Here is an 18,442-nt window from a genome sequence, read left to right as displayed (position 1 = left end):
GTTAGCACTGCTGCCTCATAGTGCCATAGTTCAATTCCCGCCTCGGGCAACTGTCTTTGTGGAGTTTGTACAATCTCCCCGTGTCTGCATGGGTTTCCTCCGGGTGCTCCGGTTTCCTACCACAGTCCAAAGGTGTGCAGGTTAAGTGAATTGGCCATGCTAAATTGCCCATAGTGTTAGGCGAAGGGGTTAATGTAGGGGAATGGGTTTGGGTGGGTTGCTCTTCGGAGGGTCGGTGTGGACTTGTTGGGCCGAAGGGCCTGTTTCCGCACTGTAAGTTATCTAATTCAAAGGCATCCAGCACTTCCTCCTCTGTAATATGGACATTTTGCAAGTTGTCACCATCCATTTCGCTACTTTCTATATCTTCCATATCCTTTTCCACAGTAAGTACTGATGCAAAATACTCATTTAGTATCTCCCCCATTTTCTGCAGCTCACAAAGGCTGCCTTGCTGATCTTTGAGGGGCCCTATTCTCTCTAAGGAGAAGCTAGAAAATCTCAGGTTGTTTTGCGTGGAGCGACAGAGGCTGAAGGGAGACTTGGCAAAAGTCTATAAAATTACGAGATGTCTGGATAGGGTTGATGGTCAGAATCCCCAGAATTGAAATGTCTACAAACTCGGGAAATGCTTTTAAAGTGAAAGGGGAAAGCTCAAAGAAGAGGTGAGGGGATGTTTTAGACAGAGTAGTAGGAGCCTGGAACATGCTGCCAGGAATGGGGGTAAAGACATACAATAGGGCTCGAGAAAAATACAGCAGATCAGGCAGCATTCGAGGAGGTGAATAGACGTTTTGGGCCTAAACATCGATTCTCCTGCTCCGCGGATGCTACCTGACCTGCTGTGCTTTTCCAGCACTACACTCTTGACTCTGATCTCCAGCACCTGCAGTCCTCACTTTCTCCTAGATACGATAGAGGTGTTTAAGAGATTTTTAGATAAGCTCATAAGTATGAAAGGAGTGGACCAAGGGTATGCAGAAGGGATTAGTTTAATTTGGCATCATGTACAGTACAGCATTGTGGGTCGAAGGGCCTGTTCCTGTGCCAAACAGTTCCATGTTCTATGTCTTCAGTCATCCAGAAATAGTGTTCAGTCCATTGTAAGAACATAAGAAGGTGCAGCACGAATAGGCAATTCAGCCCCTCAAACCCATGCAACCTGATCTCATCTTAGCCTGAACCGTACTGCCTGTCATAGAGATGTTCAACATGGAAACAAGCCCATTGGTCCAACCCATCCATGCCAACCAGGTATCCCAACCCAATCTAGCACCAAGCCCATATCCCTCCAAACCTTTCCTATTCATATATCTATCTAGATGCCTTTTAAATGTTGCAATTGTACCAGCCTCCACCACTTCCTCTGGCAGCTCATTCCACACACGCATCATCCTCTGCATGAAAACATTGCCCCTTAGGTCTCTTTTATATCTTTCCCCTCTCACCCTAAACCTATGCCCTCTACTTCTGGACTCTTCCACCCCAGGGAAGAAACTTTGTCTATTTATCCTATCCATGCCCCTCATGATTTTATAAACTTCTATAAGGTCACCCCTCAGCCTCCAGCACACCAGGGAAAACAGCCCTTGCTTATTTAACCTCTCCCTTTAGCTCAGATCCTCTAACCCTGGCAACATCCTTGTAAATCTTTTCTGAACCCTTTCAAGTTTCACAACATCCTTCCAATAGGAAGGAGACCAGAATTACACGCAATATTCCAACAGTGGCCTAACCAATGTCCTGTGCAGCTGCAACATGATCTCCCAACTCCTGCACTCAATACCCTAACAATAAACGAACGCATACCAAACGCCTTCTTCACTATCTTATCTACCTGCAACTCCACTTTGAAGGAGCTATGAACCTGCACTCCAAGGTCTCTTTGTTCAGCAACACTCTGTAGGACCTTACCATTAAGTGTATAAGTCCTGCTAAGATTTGCTTTCCCAAAATGCAGCACCTCTGTCTTCTACTTTTGAGCCAGTTCTGTATCCAAATGGCTAGTTCTCCTGTATTCAATGAGATCTAACCTTGCTAACCACTCTCCCATGGGGAACCTTGTTGAGCGCCTCAGTGAAGTCCATATACATCACATCCACCGCTCTGCCCTCATCAATCCTCTTTGTGACTTCTTTTAAAAACTCAATCAAGTTTGTGAGACGTGATTTCCTACACACAAAGCCATTTTGCCTATCTCTAATCGGTCCTTGCCTTTCCAAATATATGTACATCCTGTCCCTCAGGATTCCCTCCAACAACTTGTCCACCACCAACGTCAGGCTCACTGGTCTATAGCTCCCTGGCTTGCCCTTACCACCCTTCTTAAACAGTGGCACCATGTTAGCCAAACTCCAGTCTTCTGGCACCTCACCTGTGACTATCGATGATACAAATATCTCAGCGAGGGACCTAGCAATCACTTACCTAGCTTCCCACAGAGTTCCAGGGTACACTGATCAGGTCCTGGGGGATTTATCCACTTTTATGTCTTGATACAGATAACAGTGGATAAATCCCAGGACCTGATCAGGTGTACCCTAGAACTCCATGGGAAGCTGATACATGACTCTTTTAATAACTAAAGATCTACGTATCAAATTTATTCAGTGCCCTGACATCCACCATACTCTGGGATAGTGAATTCCACATATTCACTATCATCTGAGAGAAGTAATTCCTTGTCATCTCCCTTTTTAATTTGCCACTCAACCTAAAACAATGACCTGACATTCTGTATAGCCCCACAAAGGAAAACATCTACTGTGTCTAATTTGTCAATTCCCTTTCACATCTTGTGCACCTAAATGAGATCTCCTCTCATTCTTGTATATGCTATTATGTGATGTTGGGAGGAGTTTTGCCTGAATGCCTGTGGGCTAGTTTTAAGAAGTGTGCATGAATTTATTGCATAGTCTTTCCACTGAATCTGGAGGCATTGCTGATGGAATTTCTCTAGTACCTGTGTATGTCACTGATACACAGTTCAGGTCTCACTGCCATAAATGAGTATGGAGAATAACACCTAATGTACATTTGCTGAAATGCAAAGATCTTCTATCGTATTGCTGCAGGTATTTTTAAATCTTATTCTTTCATGGATATGAGTATTGGTGGTTATTTTAGCATTTATTGTCCATTCCTAATTTCCCTTGAGAAGGTGATTATAAACAGCCTTCTTGAACTAGTCAGATGAAATCTGGAAGTGGAAGGAGAATCGACGTTTTGGGCGTGACGTCGATTCTCCTGCTCCTTGGATGCTGCCTGACCTGCTGCACTTTTCCAGCAACACATTTTCAGCTCTGATCTCCAGCATCTGCAGTCCTCACTTTCTCCTGAAACATGGAAGTGTACAGAATTATAGCAGGAGCTTGACCTTACATCACTTTTTGGAACTTTAACACTCCATGTGTCTCCAAAGATGCAGGTAAAACTCTGCCCTTACGAGCTGTCTGCTCTTTCAGACACTGCATTGAACTTGATCATTTTTTTTAGATTACTTACAGTGTGGAAACAGGCCCTTTGGCCCAATAAGTCCACACCGACCCGCCAAAGCGCAACCCACCCAGACCCATTCCCCTACATTTACCCCTTCACCTAACACTACGGGCAATTCACCTAACCCTCACATTTTTGGACTGTGGGAGGAAACCGGAGCACCCGGAGGAAACCCACGCAAACACAGGGAGAATGTGCAAACTCCACACAGTCAGTCGCCTGAGGTGGGAATTGAACCTGGGTCTCTGGCACTGTGAGGCAGCAGTGCTAATCACCGTGCCACCTATAATCATAATTGGTTAAATTGGTTAAATTGGTTAAATCATACACTGTTTGCTACATCTACATCTTGCTCATTATTCATTACTAAATCCATTACAACATTCCTTTTGTTAGCTGCAAGGCATAATGTTGCAGAAAAAATGTTGACCAGTCCTGGACAAATTCAAGAAATTCACTATCTTTCTGATATATGCTCGTCCCCTTAACCCATTATATAAGAATGTTAAAACCCTTAATCTCTGCTTTTAAACAAACCATATTTGGAAATGTGTTGCTGGAAAAGCGCAGCAGGTCAGGCAGCATCTAGGGAACAGGAGAATCGACGTTTCGGGCATTAGCCCTTCTTCAACAAACCATATTTGTCAGCTGATACTTGGGGTCCCATACAAAATCCCAATTCAATGTTAAATCAATCTCTTATCATTGATGTGATTTTATCCTTATTTCTAAGGCAAGTATGTTTTCCCCCTACCATTTCATGTCTTTCCAATCGATTTTATAACCTGGTGTATTTAGTTGCTGATCCTTACTATCAGGCAACCATGACTTGGTGATGGCTATTGTATCAGGCCTGACAAGTTGAATTTGGACCTGAGGTTTATTAAGATTGGTTTGTGTATTTCAAGAATTTGGGTAAATAATGTTTATTTGAGTCACACATCCTAATCTGCACGTTGACTGTAATATTTTTCTCACAGATTTCATACTTGTCTCTTCTGCTTTAATTGATTTATGTATTCCAGTTTTCCCTTTGCCTGTGTTGCCTAAAGTACAAAATCTAACCTTTTTCCTGCTCTCTTCCCTCTTGTTTGTTTTTGAAACTTTATTTATACCTGAAAACCCTCCTTCCAGCAACTTAATAGTTTGTAGTCTTTGTTGCCACTCTATTCTGTTAAATCATTGGTTTTAAATTGTTTCAATGGAGCACATGCCAATAGTAATTTTCCTTCCTCTCTTAACATTGGTATTTCTCTTTCTCATCCCACTTTTTCAGCTGCTTGTTCGCTTTCATATTCTCCTTATCAAATACTCTAATGATTAAAACTGTGAAGCCATGTTCATAATTGTATCTTCTTGTTTCTACTACTCTCCAGACAGAACCTCTTCTCAACAATTCACTATGTGTGCACCTCAACATAACTGGCTCCCTCACCTCCTCTCCAAATTTACTATTTGAGTTGCTACCTGTCCTGTCAGCAGGAAGGCAGTATATACAATCCTACTTACAAAGAGTGCTACTCGTCTCCTCTAATTATTGAATTGTCTGCAATTACCACTTATTCATCACTTCCACCTCCCAGCTGCTTCAAGATGCCGTGGTCTGTAATAAAGGTGAATAAATTCTTGACTATTGCAGTTAAGTTAAGTTGAACTATATTCACAACCCCAGGCCAAAACAAAAGTCCAGCTGTTCAAGAAAGTTTGTTCTGAATTGGATTTGGAGAGTTGACTCAGTCGTGTAAACTCTGGTCTCGCTCCTGAAAATTTGCTGAATGAAGTTAGGTATAAGCAAAGTACTTAACATCGAAATGATCTCCGAGGTTCTACGCACTGTGCTGCAATGTAGATACAAGTGCTTTATGATATTGTTGCCATGAAGTAGTGACAAGAATGAATTAACAGTAACTTGCAGCAATTCTTTCTTGAAAACAGGTGATATTCCTTATTGGATTGTACGGAATTCATGGGGAACCAAATGGGGAATTGATGGCTATGTATACATCAAAATGGGAAGAAATATTTGTGGTGAGTTTTCTATGGAATCCACAGTTCATTTTAAAATAAAATTTCATTCACTTAGGGAATGTCTTTTGATGTATCTGTGTAATCAAGGGAATGTCTGTTGAAAATCAATATCTTCATATTTTGGAGATGGGTGTCCCTTTTTTTATTGAGTTCAGTTGTAAAACTGTATCAGTTTACACCATGCAGTATCATGTTGTGGAAAGCTTTTCTACTTTTGCATCATGGTTCCTGGTGAAGTTGCATTGCTACAAAGTCTGGTTTCCAATTTCATCCCAAAAGGAAAAGAAACTAGGTGCCATGCCAAAACCAAATATAGTACTGGAAGAGCCAAAAACTGATTTTCTTCTCTTTTTGAGTCTGGTACTTCATGTCACCAAGCTCACAAATTAATTACTTTTTTTGGCACTGATGAACTACTGACAGACATTCCAGCTATTTGGTCCAATGGGGGAGAAAAGCCATAAAGGCTTATTGGAAGTAAGTGACATTTGCAATGATGAAGTCCCTATTGAGATGCTGACAGCTGGAAAGAGGTGGATAAATTTTCCTGGGCGATTATGGTAACAGAGGCAATCATTAGGATTGCAGTTTTCTCTGACAGGGCAAATCACATGAGTGTGTAAATTTTCCAATTCAGCAGCCCCACCTTGATGTCAAGAGCCCTGTTTCATACAGTGTTTGTTCTGGGAGTGAACAAGGAATGTTCTGGGTGCTGTTATGAGGCAGGTGAGCGTCAAAGTGATTTAGTAAGAAGCCCAACTTGGTTCTCTGAACCTTTGGCCCAGTTTAATAAAAGGTTATTAGGCCCTCACCTGTCACTTTTGGACCTGCTTCCCCTGCCACCTGCATGTTTCCTTACACCCCTCATACCATCTTCAATCCTACTCACCAATTACCTACAATGGGCAGGCCCCAGGAGCCATGGCAAGAAGAAAAATAAATAAACTTTTTGCCAATAGAATTATTGCTTATGTATATGTTTTAAACTGAAATAATTCTCATTCTTGAAACCCATTCAACAATTTAAATCCTCTCAATTGGACAATCTGTTATAAAAATGTCTTTTCAGAAACCACATCAAAGACGTAATCCTTTAATTGCGACTTGAAGCTTTCAATCAAATTGGGAATACAGTACCACTTCTGTCTCCTACTGAGATAATTGATTTTTATGCACTTAAAAATTAACTAAGCATTCATACTGTTGCAATAACAAATCTTAGAAATATAAATAAAAGTGTACTGAAACTGCAGGAACAGGTGGCAATCAGATGACCTGTCAATCTATGTATTGTAGCAGTAAAACTTTCTTTCATACTCTAACTGACAGCTGCAGCCTCATTGCTGTTTTTGTTTTCAAAGGGCTAAGGGTTTAAATAACTTTGAGGTATGACACTGAAACAGACTATATGTCTCAATCAAGAATGTTTAGTAACCTCTACCAATTTGTGACTCCAATAATGTGATTTAACAGTTGGGCGGCACGGTGGCACAGTGGTTAGCACTGCTGCCTCACAGCGCCAGAGACCCGGGTTCAATTCCCGCCTCAGGCGACTGACTGTGTGGAGTTTGCACGTTCTCCCCATGTCTGCGTGGGTTTCCTCCGGGTGCTGCGGTTTCCTCCCATAGTCCAAAGATGTGCAGGTCAGGTGAATTGGCCATGCTAGATTGCCCGTAGTGTTAGGTAAGGGGTAAATGTAGGGGTATGGGTGGGTTGCGCTTCGGAGGGTCGGTGTGGACTTGTTGGGCCGAAGGGCCTGTTTCCACTCTGTAATGTAATCTAATCTAATCTAAAAAATAGGGCCTGTTTGAAATCAGCATTAATTTCAAATGACTCTGCTGAGTTTAGTTTCCTGCCTGTATGATTTGTTCCCTATCCTCTTCTCCCACCAGCAAAAATCGGATGTGCTAATGGAGGCAGGACTTCCATATGCAGGTCCTGCTCACCTTCCCCTAACCCCCCCCACCCTGACGTAAATTGAGCACCGGATCCCATAACCACCCTTTGCTTCATTGGCTTCTGAAGGTGTATCCAAAATTGGAAAATCATAACAGGAAAATCCAACATTTTAAATATACAAATCACTTTTAGCAAATACTTTTGCAGTGAATTCACTGATATTGGAAATATGGCAAACAATATGCATAAAGTAATGGAGAATATCACAAAGTGCTTGCTGCACTATGCCCCAAAATACATTAAATTAAGAGCCATAATGGTTCTTCTTGTTAGTTAAATTGTTCCTTTTTACACATCAACTGTTTCTGAATCCTCTGAATTTATCAATTACTGCCAAATTAAGGACTTTTCTCTACAGTTCATTCTGTCAGAAGTGATTGAAACCATTAATATTTATTTCACTTAGGATCCTTACAGCCTTCAGAAATATATGTTCATTTCACTCGTCTTCGTTGAATTTAAACCCAGTGTCCCAAGGTGAGAGCATGGTGTTGAATTAGTCAGTGCTCCCCTACCCACTGCCCCTGGAGATAGCATGGTGAATCTAAGATTGTTCTTAAAAGTGTTGCAAATGTCTTCAGATAGGAAATGAGGCTATTGAGAAGTAAAATTGTCATTTCTTCCTCTGATGATTTCCAGTGTTTCTGTTGAAATCTACACAAGAGCACAGCTTTAGTTGCAGCATATATGGTGGTGAAAGGAGATTTGTGATATAATGCTTGATAGCCTAGAACTGTTCACATCCAAAAACTCCACTTGCCATAGTACAAATGTCCTGGCTGAAAGGTATCAATAGAATTTATTGTTTGCATATAAAATCAACATGCAGAAGCAGAAAGAATGTCAATTCCAGGTACCTGAAAGCAGCTAACCAGAGGGATATCAGGTAACATCTGTGGCATTTGAAACAAGAGCTAATGTTTCAGATTGATGATCTAAAGAATTTTAAAAAGTAATCAACCTGAAATGTTAATCCTTTTTCTCCTTTCACACATGCTTCCTGAGTAGCAAAAAAATTTCAAAATTTTCTGTTTTAGTTTCAGATTTACCACAGCTGCTGTATGTTGCTTTTGAGCTATTACATAAATCACATGAGCAGGTCTGTACTATACTTTTCACTTGAGAAGAGAGGGAAGAATGCAGGTGTAAAAACATCAAACTGAAATATTAACTATTTATACATGAGATGCAGTTTCCAAGTAAACATTTCTTAATGTTGTACATTTTCTTCTTAATCATTCAGGGATTGCTGATTCAGTTGCAGTAGCGTTTGTATGAGAAGGATCTTGGATCTTGGTCTGCCTACAGGACAGCCTTTTACCAAGAACTGAATTAAAGATGAAGAGAGTCCAATTTCTCGACAGCCACTGCAGATCCTGTCATGTTACCTATGTCAGGACCCATCTGATATTTCCTGCATTTAAATCAATGGAAGAGATTTAGGTGAATCGCCTCACACAAGTGTGCTTGGATCTACCTGATTTCTTAATTCCTGCTGGCACAGACAAGAACGTTTCATCTTAAATCTTCTGGACTCTTCGCTGGCAGTATTGAACCTTATATAGTGGTACCTTACAGCTGGTATAAAATAGCTTGTCGATGCTATTCCACCATTTTCTGAAGTGCATTGGCAGTGGGTGAACTACCTCACCCTGGAGCAGCCTTAAAATGTTTTCGCCTTAGTATTAAGTTAGTTATTAGCATCTCTTATCAATATTCATAATATTTATTACCTGAGAATACCAAAGTGGCTTCATTTGTTTTTCACAGAAATTTGGGGCTCTTTTGTATTGCAGTTTACTAATTTACGTGATTGCTTCATGATTTGCATTACCTAAGTTTATGATCATTCTTAATATTTTCAAATAAATTTTATTATGGCAAAGAATGTACATATTTGCACTAATATAAATTTAAATGTTAAAACTGTTTTCAAATATCAATATTTCCATGGAAACTTCCAATGAGCAGCTTATGAGTATCACATTTGTTGACTTTCCCACTTTGTTGGATGCACTACAAAAGGGACAAAATGACAATCTTGCTTGGCAGCATAGTACAATGCACTAAAACGATGGTAATTAACCAAATGACTGCTCCCAACCTTCATTCCTTACAACTATGATACCAAAATACACTCAGTGTTTTTCGAGTTTATCACCTTTATGCATGTACTTTTCAATTTACGTGTACACTGCTCACGGAATTGATCAAAATTAAATTTAACTTCGATCGCCAGAAAGACAGCAAACATTTCTTAATGTTGTACATAGTTCTCTTTTTGAAGATGTCCAAATTGACTTCTAGGTCTATTTTAATGATTGGTGTTGATAGTAACGTGAGTACTGCTGCTTAATTAACAGGTTTTTTTTTAAAATCTTATCACAAATGGTGTCATAGAGTTGTACAGTACAGAAACAGATCCTTTGGTTCAACTCATTCACGTTGACCAGATATCCTAAACTCATCTCATCCCATTTGCCAGCATTTGGCCCATATCCCTCTAAACCCTTCCTATCCATGTACTCATCCAGATTCCATTTAAATATTGTAATTGTACCACCTCCTCTGGCAGCTCATTTCATCAACTAACCTGAGTCAGCGAGATCAATTCAGAGAAAGGCCCTTCGGCCCGTTGTGTCCATCCATTCAGAAACATCATCTAACTATTCTAATCCCATTTTCAAGCTCATGGTCCAGTATCTTGTGTGCTAATTCCCATTTATTCAGCAAGAATACAAGGTGAAAAATGGCAAGAGCATTCCTTGAGTGCTATAATAACTAATTGAGCTTCTATTGTATTCACTACCTACTTGCTCTGTCATTTTCCTCTTTTATTAAAGTTACTGTAACTTCCCCAGGACTGTCATGCACAAGATGGGAGAAAGCCTGAGCTGGGTGGCAGTGTCAAAGGCTCAATGTCCTCAAGATGAAAGAGGGCCTAATAACAGCACTCCCTCTCTCCAGCTTTCCATTTCTCCATCCCAATCCTGTGCACCTGTTACCTAAAACATATGCTCTTTTGATCATCATGGCTTTCTTAAGTGCTTAATCATCTCTGCTGGTGCTGCAGTAATAATCCTGAAAACTGGCACTGATAGGCTTCCTAAATATAGTGAAAATTCGGTTCAGGGCTGAGTTGGCATTTTCACTAACTAGGAAGATATGTCACAGTTAAGAGGCTGTCTGAAGGATGGGCAAAGTAGCAAAAAGTACCAGTTTTGAGTAGTGAAGACAATTGTACTAAATTCCTAAGTATTTACTGAAGTAGTTTTGATTTTCCCAGAGCCTTCTCTATAAATTTTCTAGAATTACCATGTAACACCTAGTTTATTTAAACCATAGCAATGACAAATGTGTTCCTTTCTATGCTGGCTCTTCCACTGATGTTCAATGCTCCAATGAGTATTACTGCTGTTCTCTTGGGAAGAAGCTCCACCTTGGCCACTGGCTCTATAGTCACAGTAGCACCAGAAGTCGAAGTGAGCTAGATTGGGACTGCAAATGGTGCCCAGTGTGCATATCTCCAGACCCCAGGCTTCGGTAGGTGTGCGGGTCTTCGGGTAAGGAGAGGAAGTGAGGCTCAAATATGGAGATGTTAGAGAGGCTGCGCACAAGGGAATATCCACAGGGATTAGATGTTGGAGAGGATGGTGGTATCAATGTTGGAAGGAGGTCATGATGGATGTTTTCTACCCTTCCTGCTCACAATCCATCCTTGTCTCCCTTCTAACCCAATCCTGAAGCTCTCTTTGTAGACTGAAATTTGAGGCTGAGTGGGAAATGTTAAGTCATCATTAATTTGCCACTTAAGGATCTCAATTAGGTCAGCAGCCAGAAGTCCATTGTGAAGACTATCCAGTAGGGGAGTGTATAATTCTGCCTGGTGGACTTCATGAATGTGCCACCCATTAGACTGGGATTTATTTAGGGCAGATCAGTCAGAAAACTTGGTGAAAAGTAATTGTTTTTGACAGAGAAACGCTCTTCGCTATGTTGGTAAAAAAATAAATTAGCTTAACAACAGGCCTGTAATACAAGGCATTTTACCAAAGAGTTTCACAACTTTGAATAACGACAGCTTTAGTACGCCTGTTTATAGAATGGTCACATCCAGTTTTACATTTGTAAAAATGATTTACTAATTGAAATATTGTTCAATGAAAACATAATATTGACCGTTTGCCTTTATTCATTTAAGATATATATTTACAATACTAACATAACCATGAAATCCCACTTAGTTCTTGCAACCAATTTAATATCTTTTTAGTCTTACATCCTCCTTGCTTAAGTGTTTCATATTTCTTACTCAATGGTGAGCAGTAGAGGACACTTAGCAACAAGGAGAATTGTAGAACATAATAGAATGCTTGAAAACACCATTAAAGCTCATGTTCTTTCAGGATGTGTTGAAGTCATACGGGGAGGTGGCTCAGCAGACCTACTGAAAGAGGGGGGATCAGAGGATGAGAATAGGACAGCTGAAGAAGCAATGAGTAACGATGGATTGGAGAATACAAGACAAGTTGGTTTTGAAGGATTTGAAAATGTGTGGAAGTAGAGCAGACAAGGACAAGGGCCTTTGAATTCAATGTTATGAGGTTGAAAATCACACAACACCAGAGTCCAACAGATTTATTTGGAGGCACTAGCTTTCAAAGCGCTGCTTCTTCAACAGGTGGTTGTGGAGCAGAATCATCGGACACAGAATTTATAGCAGCAGAATTACAATTTCATGGAATGCAATTTTATATAAGGTTAGCATAAGTCTTACATCCCTCAGAATGATCATGTTAGTTTCAGTTGCTTCATATGTAAATGCCAGAATTTTTTTAAAGTTACATTCTCAAGATAGCTTTTAGCAATAAGTTAAAAAGCTCAGCTCAGATAATGCATTGAAGGTGTGAAGTTAAAGCCTGTCTGTGTCCCAATGTTAGGTCAGACTGATTCTATTTCTGAAGTGGGATTTATAGAATCTTACATGGATTTATGCAGTTTTTGAGAAAAATAAGATGTAACTCAATTACATGTAATACAAAAAGCCTTTTGAATAATTATTGTACATATTTACAACTGTCAATAAAAGGCATCTCCATTTCCTTTTTAGAAGCAATGTTGCTCTTTTAAATCAATTAGCCTTATTGAAATATAAACTAAATCTAATGTTACACATCTGAAGAATTAAGATAGTTTTACATCCTCTGTATAATATTTTATATATTGTACATATTTTATATGTACATTACATCACCCATTCATAAAATATGTAACAGGAAACAAATTGAGAAAGAGGGGTAATACTGAGTTCACGTGATAGTGAATGAATGTGAAAATCAAAAGATATGTGAAACTTACTGCAGATCCACTATCACCCATTTTACCAAATTAGAAAGCCAAGACCTGTCCCAGAGCCTTTCACTGAAAATAATATAGTGGATTAAATTCTGAAAGAAGTTTAGAAGTATCCATGAATGATTAAAAGATTTTAAAATCCTTTAAACCTTTGTGTAGTTTGCTTTCAAAATACTAAATTGATTTCTGCTTTAATCAGATTCCTCACCACTGAAGTATGAGCTATCACAGCACTCTGCAGTATGTAAGAATTTGTGAATTGTAGAGGTCAGCTTTGGAATCCATTGTCTTGGAACCAAGAAGTTTGCAAGGTTGAACAGGTCAACAAACACTTTATATCGATCGCTGAAATAGAGAAGCAAAAAGAACAAATATTGAAGTTTTACTCAGAAAATGCTGGTAATACTCAATAGGTCAATACGAAAACAATAGTAATTTCATGGAATAGATTTAACCAGTGGGAAAACTACCTGATTTACACTCCAACCCACCCACCCCCAGCCACTCCCAATTGTTCCAAACGTTAGCTAGCACTTAATAAAGTAAGAAATCTAGCTGCCCCACAGCAATGATATGCTGTGGGTGGCCTTAATAAGAGCAGAGTGGGACTTTCACTCCTTGGGGACAGGGAAGGAGGAAGACAGAAGCATCATCTTGGTTGGGGGAGGGTGCCTTCAATAGACTCCTGAATGGTGATAAAGTGGGAAACAGTTTGCAGGCAATAGTGGGAGTAGTGGAGCATGAGCCTTGGTAGGAGGTGGGTACAGTAGCAGAGTAGAGTGTGTGTGAGATTTTCAAGAGAAGATTGTGGAACCTATGCTGGTAGAGTGGACAGGGTCATGGACCTTCTTTCTATGAGCATATTTCTCCATATGATTCAGACTGCACTGATTAGTCAACCTCAGACTAAGCTGGCATGGTTTGCTGTTGTGACCATCACTGCTGCTCCTGTGTTGAGGATGCACAACTCTGTTCAAAGGATTTCTAGGTCCTTGCCTGCAAAATAGGTGACAAAAGCTTTTAAACAGATGCTGGGCTGCCTTCCTTCTTTCAGCTTCCCCTTTTTGCGAATCATGTTTGTGGGAGTTTAAAATGTTGCGGATACCTGAATTGTATGTTTTAAAAGGTTAAGGAAAAGGTATTCTTTTCTAAATGCACTTCCTGGAAATTCATAGTATCAAATAAATGCTGGTCTTATTTGGCTGAAGTCAATTCAAGGAAAACATCAAAACTACTTAATAATTGGAAGAGTGCTGATTCTGTTTGGATTAGAGATTGGAAACCTGCTCGTCTCATATAATCAGTTGTTGAAGTGAATTCTGTCCCTGAATTTGACTCTGTCAAAACCTCACTTCAAAAAATGTTTAGGTGGCTGGGAATGATGTTTTGGGAGGCATGGGGGTGGTGGTATGAGGGGCAAAAATGAAGGTTCTGTGTAAAAATATTTCTTTACACTTGGGAGTCCCAAAGGCCTTTTTGATGAAGAAGGTTGACAACTTTATCATAAAAAATTGAACTTTTTTTTAGACCAGTAATGGGAATAGCTCCAATTATTAAATTGTATTTAGAACATTTCATTAAATTATAAGTATGACATCAACAGTACTAATACGTACAAAACTTGAATTTTCCTAAAAAGGAAGAATGTTGTCAAAAGCTTTTTTTGTTATGCGCTCATTAGGTCAGAATTGCAAGAATACAAAATTTTAAAGGGAGCAATAGCTCAAATTGAGAATCGATAAGATCATTGTATCAAAGAGTATATCCTTTCAACTGTTCACAGAACTCAAAATATCAGAATTAATCTTATGATTTTTGTTCAATTAATTGCGAATTGCATCAGGTTTTTTAGAGGCATTCTCACCATATCTAACTAAATATGCCTCATTAACTACCTACTTCACAACAATGATGTCCCTCACATCTGATTCTATCATTTCATCATGTGTCATTCTGCTAAAATTCACCACACACACACTGAAAGGCCGGCATCATTGCTCCACATGCCATCTTTAAAAGCTTTTTATACACCTAGAGAAGCACAGTCTGTCAGTAGAAAGTATGGTTTCTGATATTTGTCCTGGATACAGCAGAAATGGAAATTGGCACTTATTTTGCAGGCAAGGACCTAGAAATCCTTTGAACAGAGTTGTGCATCCTCAACACGGGGCAGCAGTGATGGTCACAACAGCAAACCATGCCAGCTTAGTCTGAGGTTGACTGATCAGTGCAGTCTGAATCATATGGAGAAATATGCTCATAGAAAGAAAGTCCATGACCCTGTCCACTCTACCAGCATAGGTTCCACAATCTTCTCTTGAAAATCTCATACATACTCTACTCTGCTACCGTACGCACCTCCTACCAAGGCTCATGCTCCACTACTCCCACTATTGCCTGCAAACTGTTTCCCACTTGCTCTCACCCACCCTACCCCGAGAGGCCACTAATTCTGCATGCACTCTGTGCAAGGCAAAAATGAGTACTCCAGATGCTGGAGTCCTCTGCGCTGCCTATTCTGCACCAAAAGTGCCATACGTTCTCATCTGCTCTAATATTTGCCACTCTCTATCCAAGAGTAAAACAGCCCACAGAAAGGTCAGGAAGATTCAAGACAGATAATAGGCTACTCGACATTGGGCTTCTCACCCTTTTACAGGGAGCACATTCCGACTCTGGCCACCCCAAGTGGCTGACTGGCAGTCTGAAGTGTATTGGACTTTTTATTGGACTTATCCTTGATCTTACTGTGCCAGGACATTCTGAAAGCTATCTCCTTCATTTGACTGAGGACAAGTATGAGAAGCTTCCTGGTTTTTGTTTTAATGCTAAACAGCAAGGCAAGACAGAAGTAGTTTTGAGCATCATAATGTGCTAAAAGGGCAAAGTGCAAAAGGCAAGGCAAGGAAGTCAGGACGCTACGAACATCCAGGTAGGTTTAGAATGAGTCAAAAGTATGACAGCAAGCAAAGATCCTGAGCATTCAACCTGGTCACATCTATGTCTCTGTGTGCTGAGAGATGACAGGATACAAGAAAACAGTGTGATTGAGCCAATGATGTATAACAGTTAATAGAACATAGAAACATACAGCGCAGTACAGGCCCTTCGGCCCTCGATGTTGTGCCGATCCAAGCCCACCTAACCTACACTAGCCCACTATCCTCCATATGCCTATCCAATGCCCGCTTAAATGCCCATAATGAGGGAGAGTCCACCACTGCCACTGGCAGAGCATTCCATGAACTCACAACTCGCTGAGTAAAGAACCTACCCCTAACATCTGCCCTATACCTACCCCCCCTTAATTTAAAGCTATGCCCCCTTGTAAGAACTCAATAAGGCTTGTGAGGCATGAACTACCCCTCGCAAAGCCATGCTTACTATCTTTAATAAAACTATCTTTTTCCCAATAGTCATAAATTCCATCCCTCAGGACCCTTTCCTTTACATTGCTTATCGCAGAAGTGCGACTGACTGGTCTGTAATTACCGGGGACTTTCGTATTCGCTTTCTTGGACAGAAAAATAACATCCGCCTTCCCTCGGTCATCTAGTACTACGCCCGTGGAGAGTGAGGATACAAAGATCATCGCCAGAAGTGCAACATTCTCATTATTTGCTTTCCTTAGTACCTTTGGTCCTGTCCTGGGGACTTATCTGCCTTGTTGCTTCCAAAAAAATCCAACATATCGAGTTAATTAACATTAACCTGTTCAAGCCTATTAAACTGGTCCATGGTGGTCTCACTCTGTCGAGTGAATACTGAAGCAAAACAAAAACCTCATTTAACACCTGCCCTAACTTTTCAATCTCCAGGCGCAAGTTCTCTCCACTATCCTTGTTCAACCCTACCCTCTGTCTGGTCATTCTGTTATTCCCCATGTATGCTTAGAACGCCTTTGGGTTTTCCATAACCCTTCCCCCCAAGTTTTTTTCGTTTCCCCTCCCAAATCTCCTCAGTCCATTTCTGAACTTTTCATTTTAGGGTAATTCATTACTGTTTTCCTCTTTTTCAAGTTGCTTTATTTTTAGTTGAATTTTGGCCGTCTCTAAAAATTCTGGTGACGCTTCCAGCAAATGTAATTGCTGGATTATTGCTATAATTAACTCACCTTTCCTCAGGGAAGAGGTCAGCTTCAACTCCAAATTGCCTGCTAATTCCAGCAGCTTGGCCTTAACCACTTTTTGCAAAACCCCCAAAGCCATTTTTTCCACACACAGAAACCTCTTGTTGATGAAAAGAGGCATTTTTATCCCAAAGACCATTTAAAGCAAATAAACTGAATACCAGGAACAGAACCTAACATTCGCAGCATTACAGTCTGACAAACCTAATCCGAAATTGGAATTATCGAAGATATCCCAACCTATTATAGGCCAAGCCAGAAACGCTGAAAACATTTCAAAAATGTAGCCCAGACTCTATGCATCATGCAGGTGTAACGAGGATATTCCAGGAGAGATGCAGTTGGACCAGCTATTTCGTTTAAAACAAAGCGGAATTTATTTACAAAATTACCAATCGAAACACAAACAATTGAGAACAGAATACAGAATAACGGAACCTATACGAAAACTCAGCAGAATGTCCCAAATTAATGATGGTGTTCCAAATACTTGCAAAAATCCCCATAAACAACGCTTAGCACTGCGAAAATCAAAATGAAACGTAGGGTCTAACATGAGTTAGGCCAGAGACAGAGCACCTTCTTGTTTAGAGTCCATCAGCTGTTTCAACTCTACTGTGCTAAAACAGAACAAAACTAGAGAAATGCTGAACTAAGAGAACTGGCCACTCACTTTTCTTTGTACAAGTGTTGTGTTCATTTAAACTTAAAAGCCTTTTTGCCTCAGGCAGTATCTGTTAGCTAAAATCAAATTGTCCCGAAAACTCTTCAACATAGACGTTTTGCAGTCTGCATCTTTTCTTACTTCTTTGTAAAAGAAACTAAGGACAACATAACCTTGTTAAAGGGCAACATTGTCACAGCATTCAGGGCCAGAATACTTGTGATTAGTTAAGTCATACCGACCTCAAACTGTTAGCCATGTTCCTCTTTCCAAAATTGCTGTCCAGGCGGAGGTTCTCAAAAGAGGACACATGAGGAAACATAAAGCAGGAAGGACGTTGCCAATGGACGATAGAGTTCAAAACCTGGCATGGCGGAGCGGGGTGCGAGGCGTCACAGTCTAAGATTATGATGTTGGATCGAGATGAAACGTGATCTCTATTTTTCTTTCCACCGATGTTGCCAGACCTGCTCTGTTTCTGCAAGGTTTGGTCTGAGGTTCTCTGAGTCAATGGCCGAAGAGGAACACACACTGAACCTCATCAAACATGTCATTGATAGCAATATGCCAACGCTTAATTGAAGATTGAAAATAGACTGACAGAAACAGAAATAAAAGTGTTAATGTTGTGCGGAAGCGGCACCACATTTGGTGCAGATAGTTCCTGCAGCCAATTAAACATCCCCAAAGCTAGAATAGATTTTGAGTGTTTATTATGTGGACTGCATGGAGGCCAAGGTGATGAGGCTATGAGACACCTCTGGCTGAAAAACCTGATAAATGATTCAAATGTGTTTTGCATCATGTGG

General features: G+C 40.3%; 2 protein-coding genes across 5 annotated transcripts in view; one reads left to right on the top strand and one right to left on the bottom strand.

Annotated features, from left to right (window-relative positions):
- Positions 1-8,816, top strand: part of ctso (cathepsin O) — a 72,063-nt gene extending 63,247 nt beyond the window's left edge. For both annotated transcript variants that reach the window (XM_043708810.1, XM_043708809.1), the window contains 2 exons: positions 5,434-5,526; positions 8,729-8,816. In XM_043708810.1, coding sequence (XP_043564745.1) covers positions 5,434-5,526; positions 8,729-8,763 — 128 coding nt within the window. In that variant the 3' untranslated portion in view covers positions 8,764-8,816. The remainder of the gene's footprint in view (positions 1-5,433; positions 5,527-8,728) is intronic.
- LOC122559359 (tryptophan 2,3-dioxygenase-like) overlaps positions 8,266-18,442 on the bottom strand; it is a 94,135-nt gene continuing 83,958 nt past the window's right edge. For 2 of the 3 annotated variants that reach the window (XR_006314406.1, XM_043708807.1), the window contains 2 exons: positions 13,049-13,185; positions 8,266-8,899 (listed from right to left, as the gene is read on the bottom strand). Coding sequence is in view for 2 of the 3 variants with exons in the window: in XM_043708807.1 (XP_043564742.1) it covers positions 8,874-8,899; positions 13,049-13,185 (163 nt within the window). In the remaining variant the exon portion in view is untranslated. Of the gene's footprint in view, positions 8,900-11,659; positions 13,186-18,442 lie in introns of those variants that run through there. The other variant, XM_043708808.1, reaches the window with a different exon arrangement.

The sequence above is a fragment of the Chiloscyllium plagiosum genome, chromosome 19, assembly GCF_004010195.1.
Source record: "Chiloscyllium plagiosum isolate BGI_BamShark_2017 chromosome 19, ASM401019v2, whole genome shotgun sequence".
NCBI classification, from domain to species: Eukaryota; Metazoa; Chordata; class Chondrichthyes; order Orectolobiformes; family Hemiscylliidae; genus Chiloscyllium; species Chiloscyllium plagiosum.
Note: the sequence above shows the minus strand (reverse complement) of the source record. Positions and strands in the feature narration are given on the sequence as shown.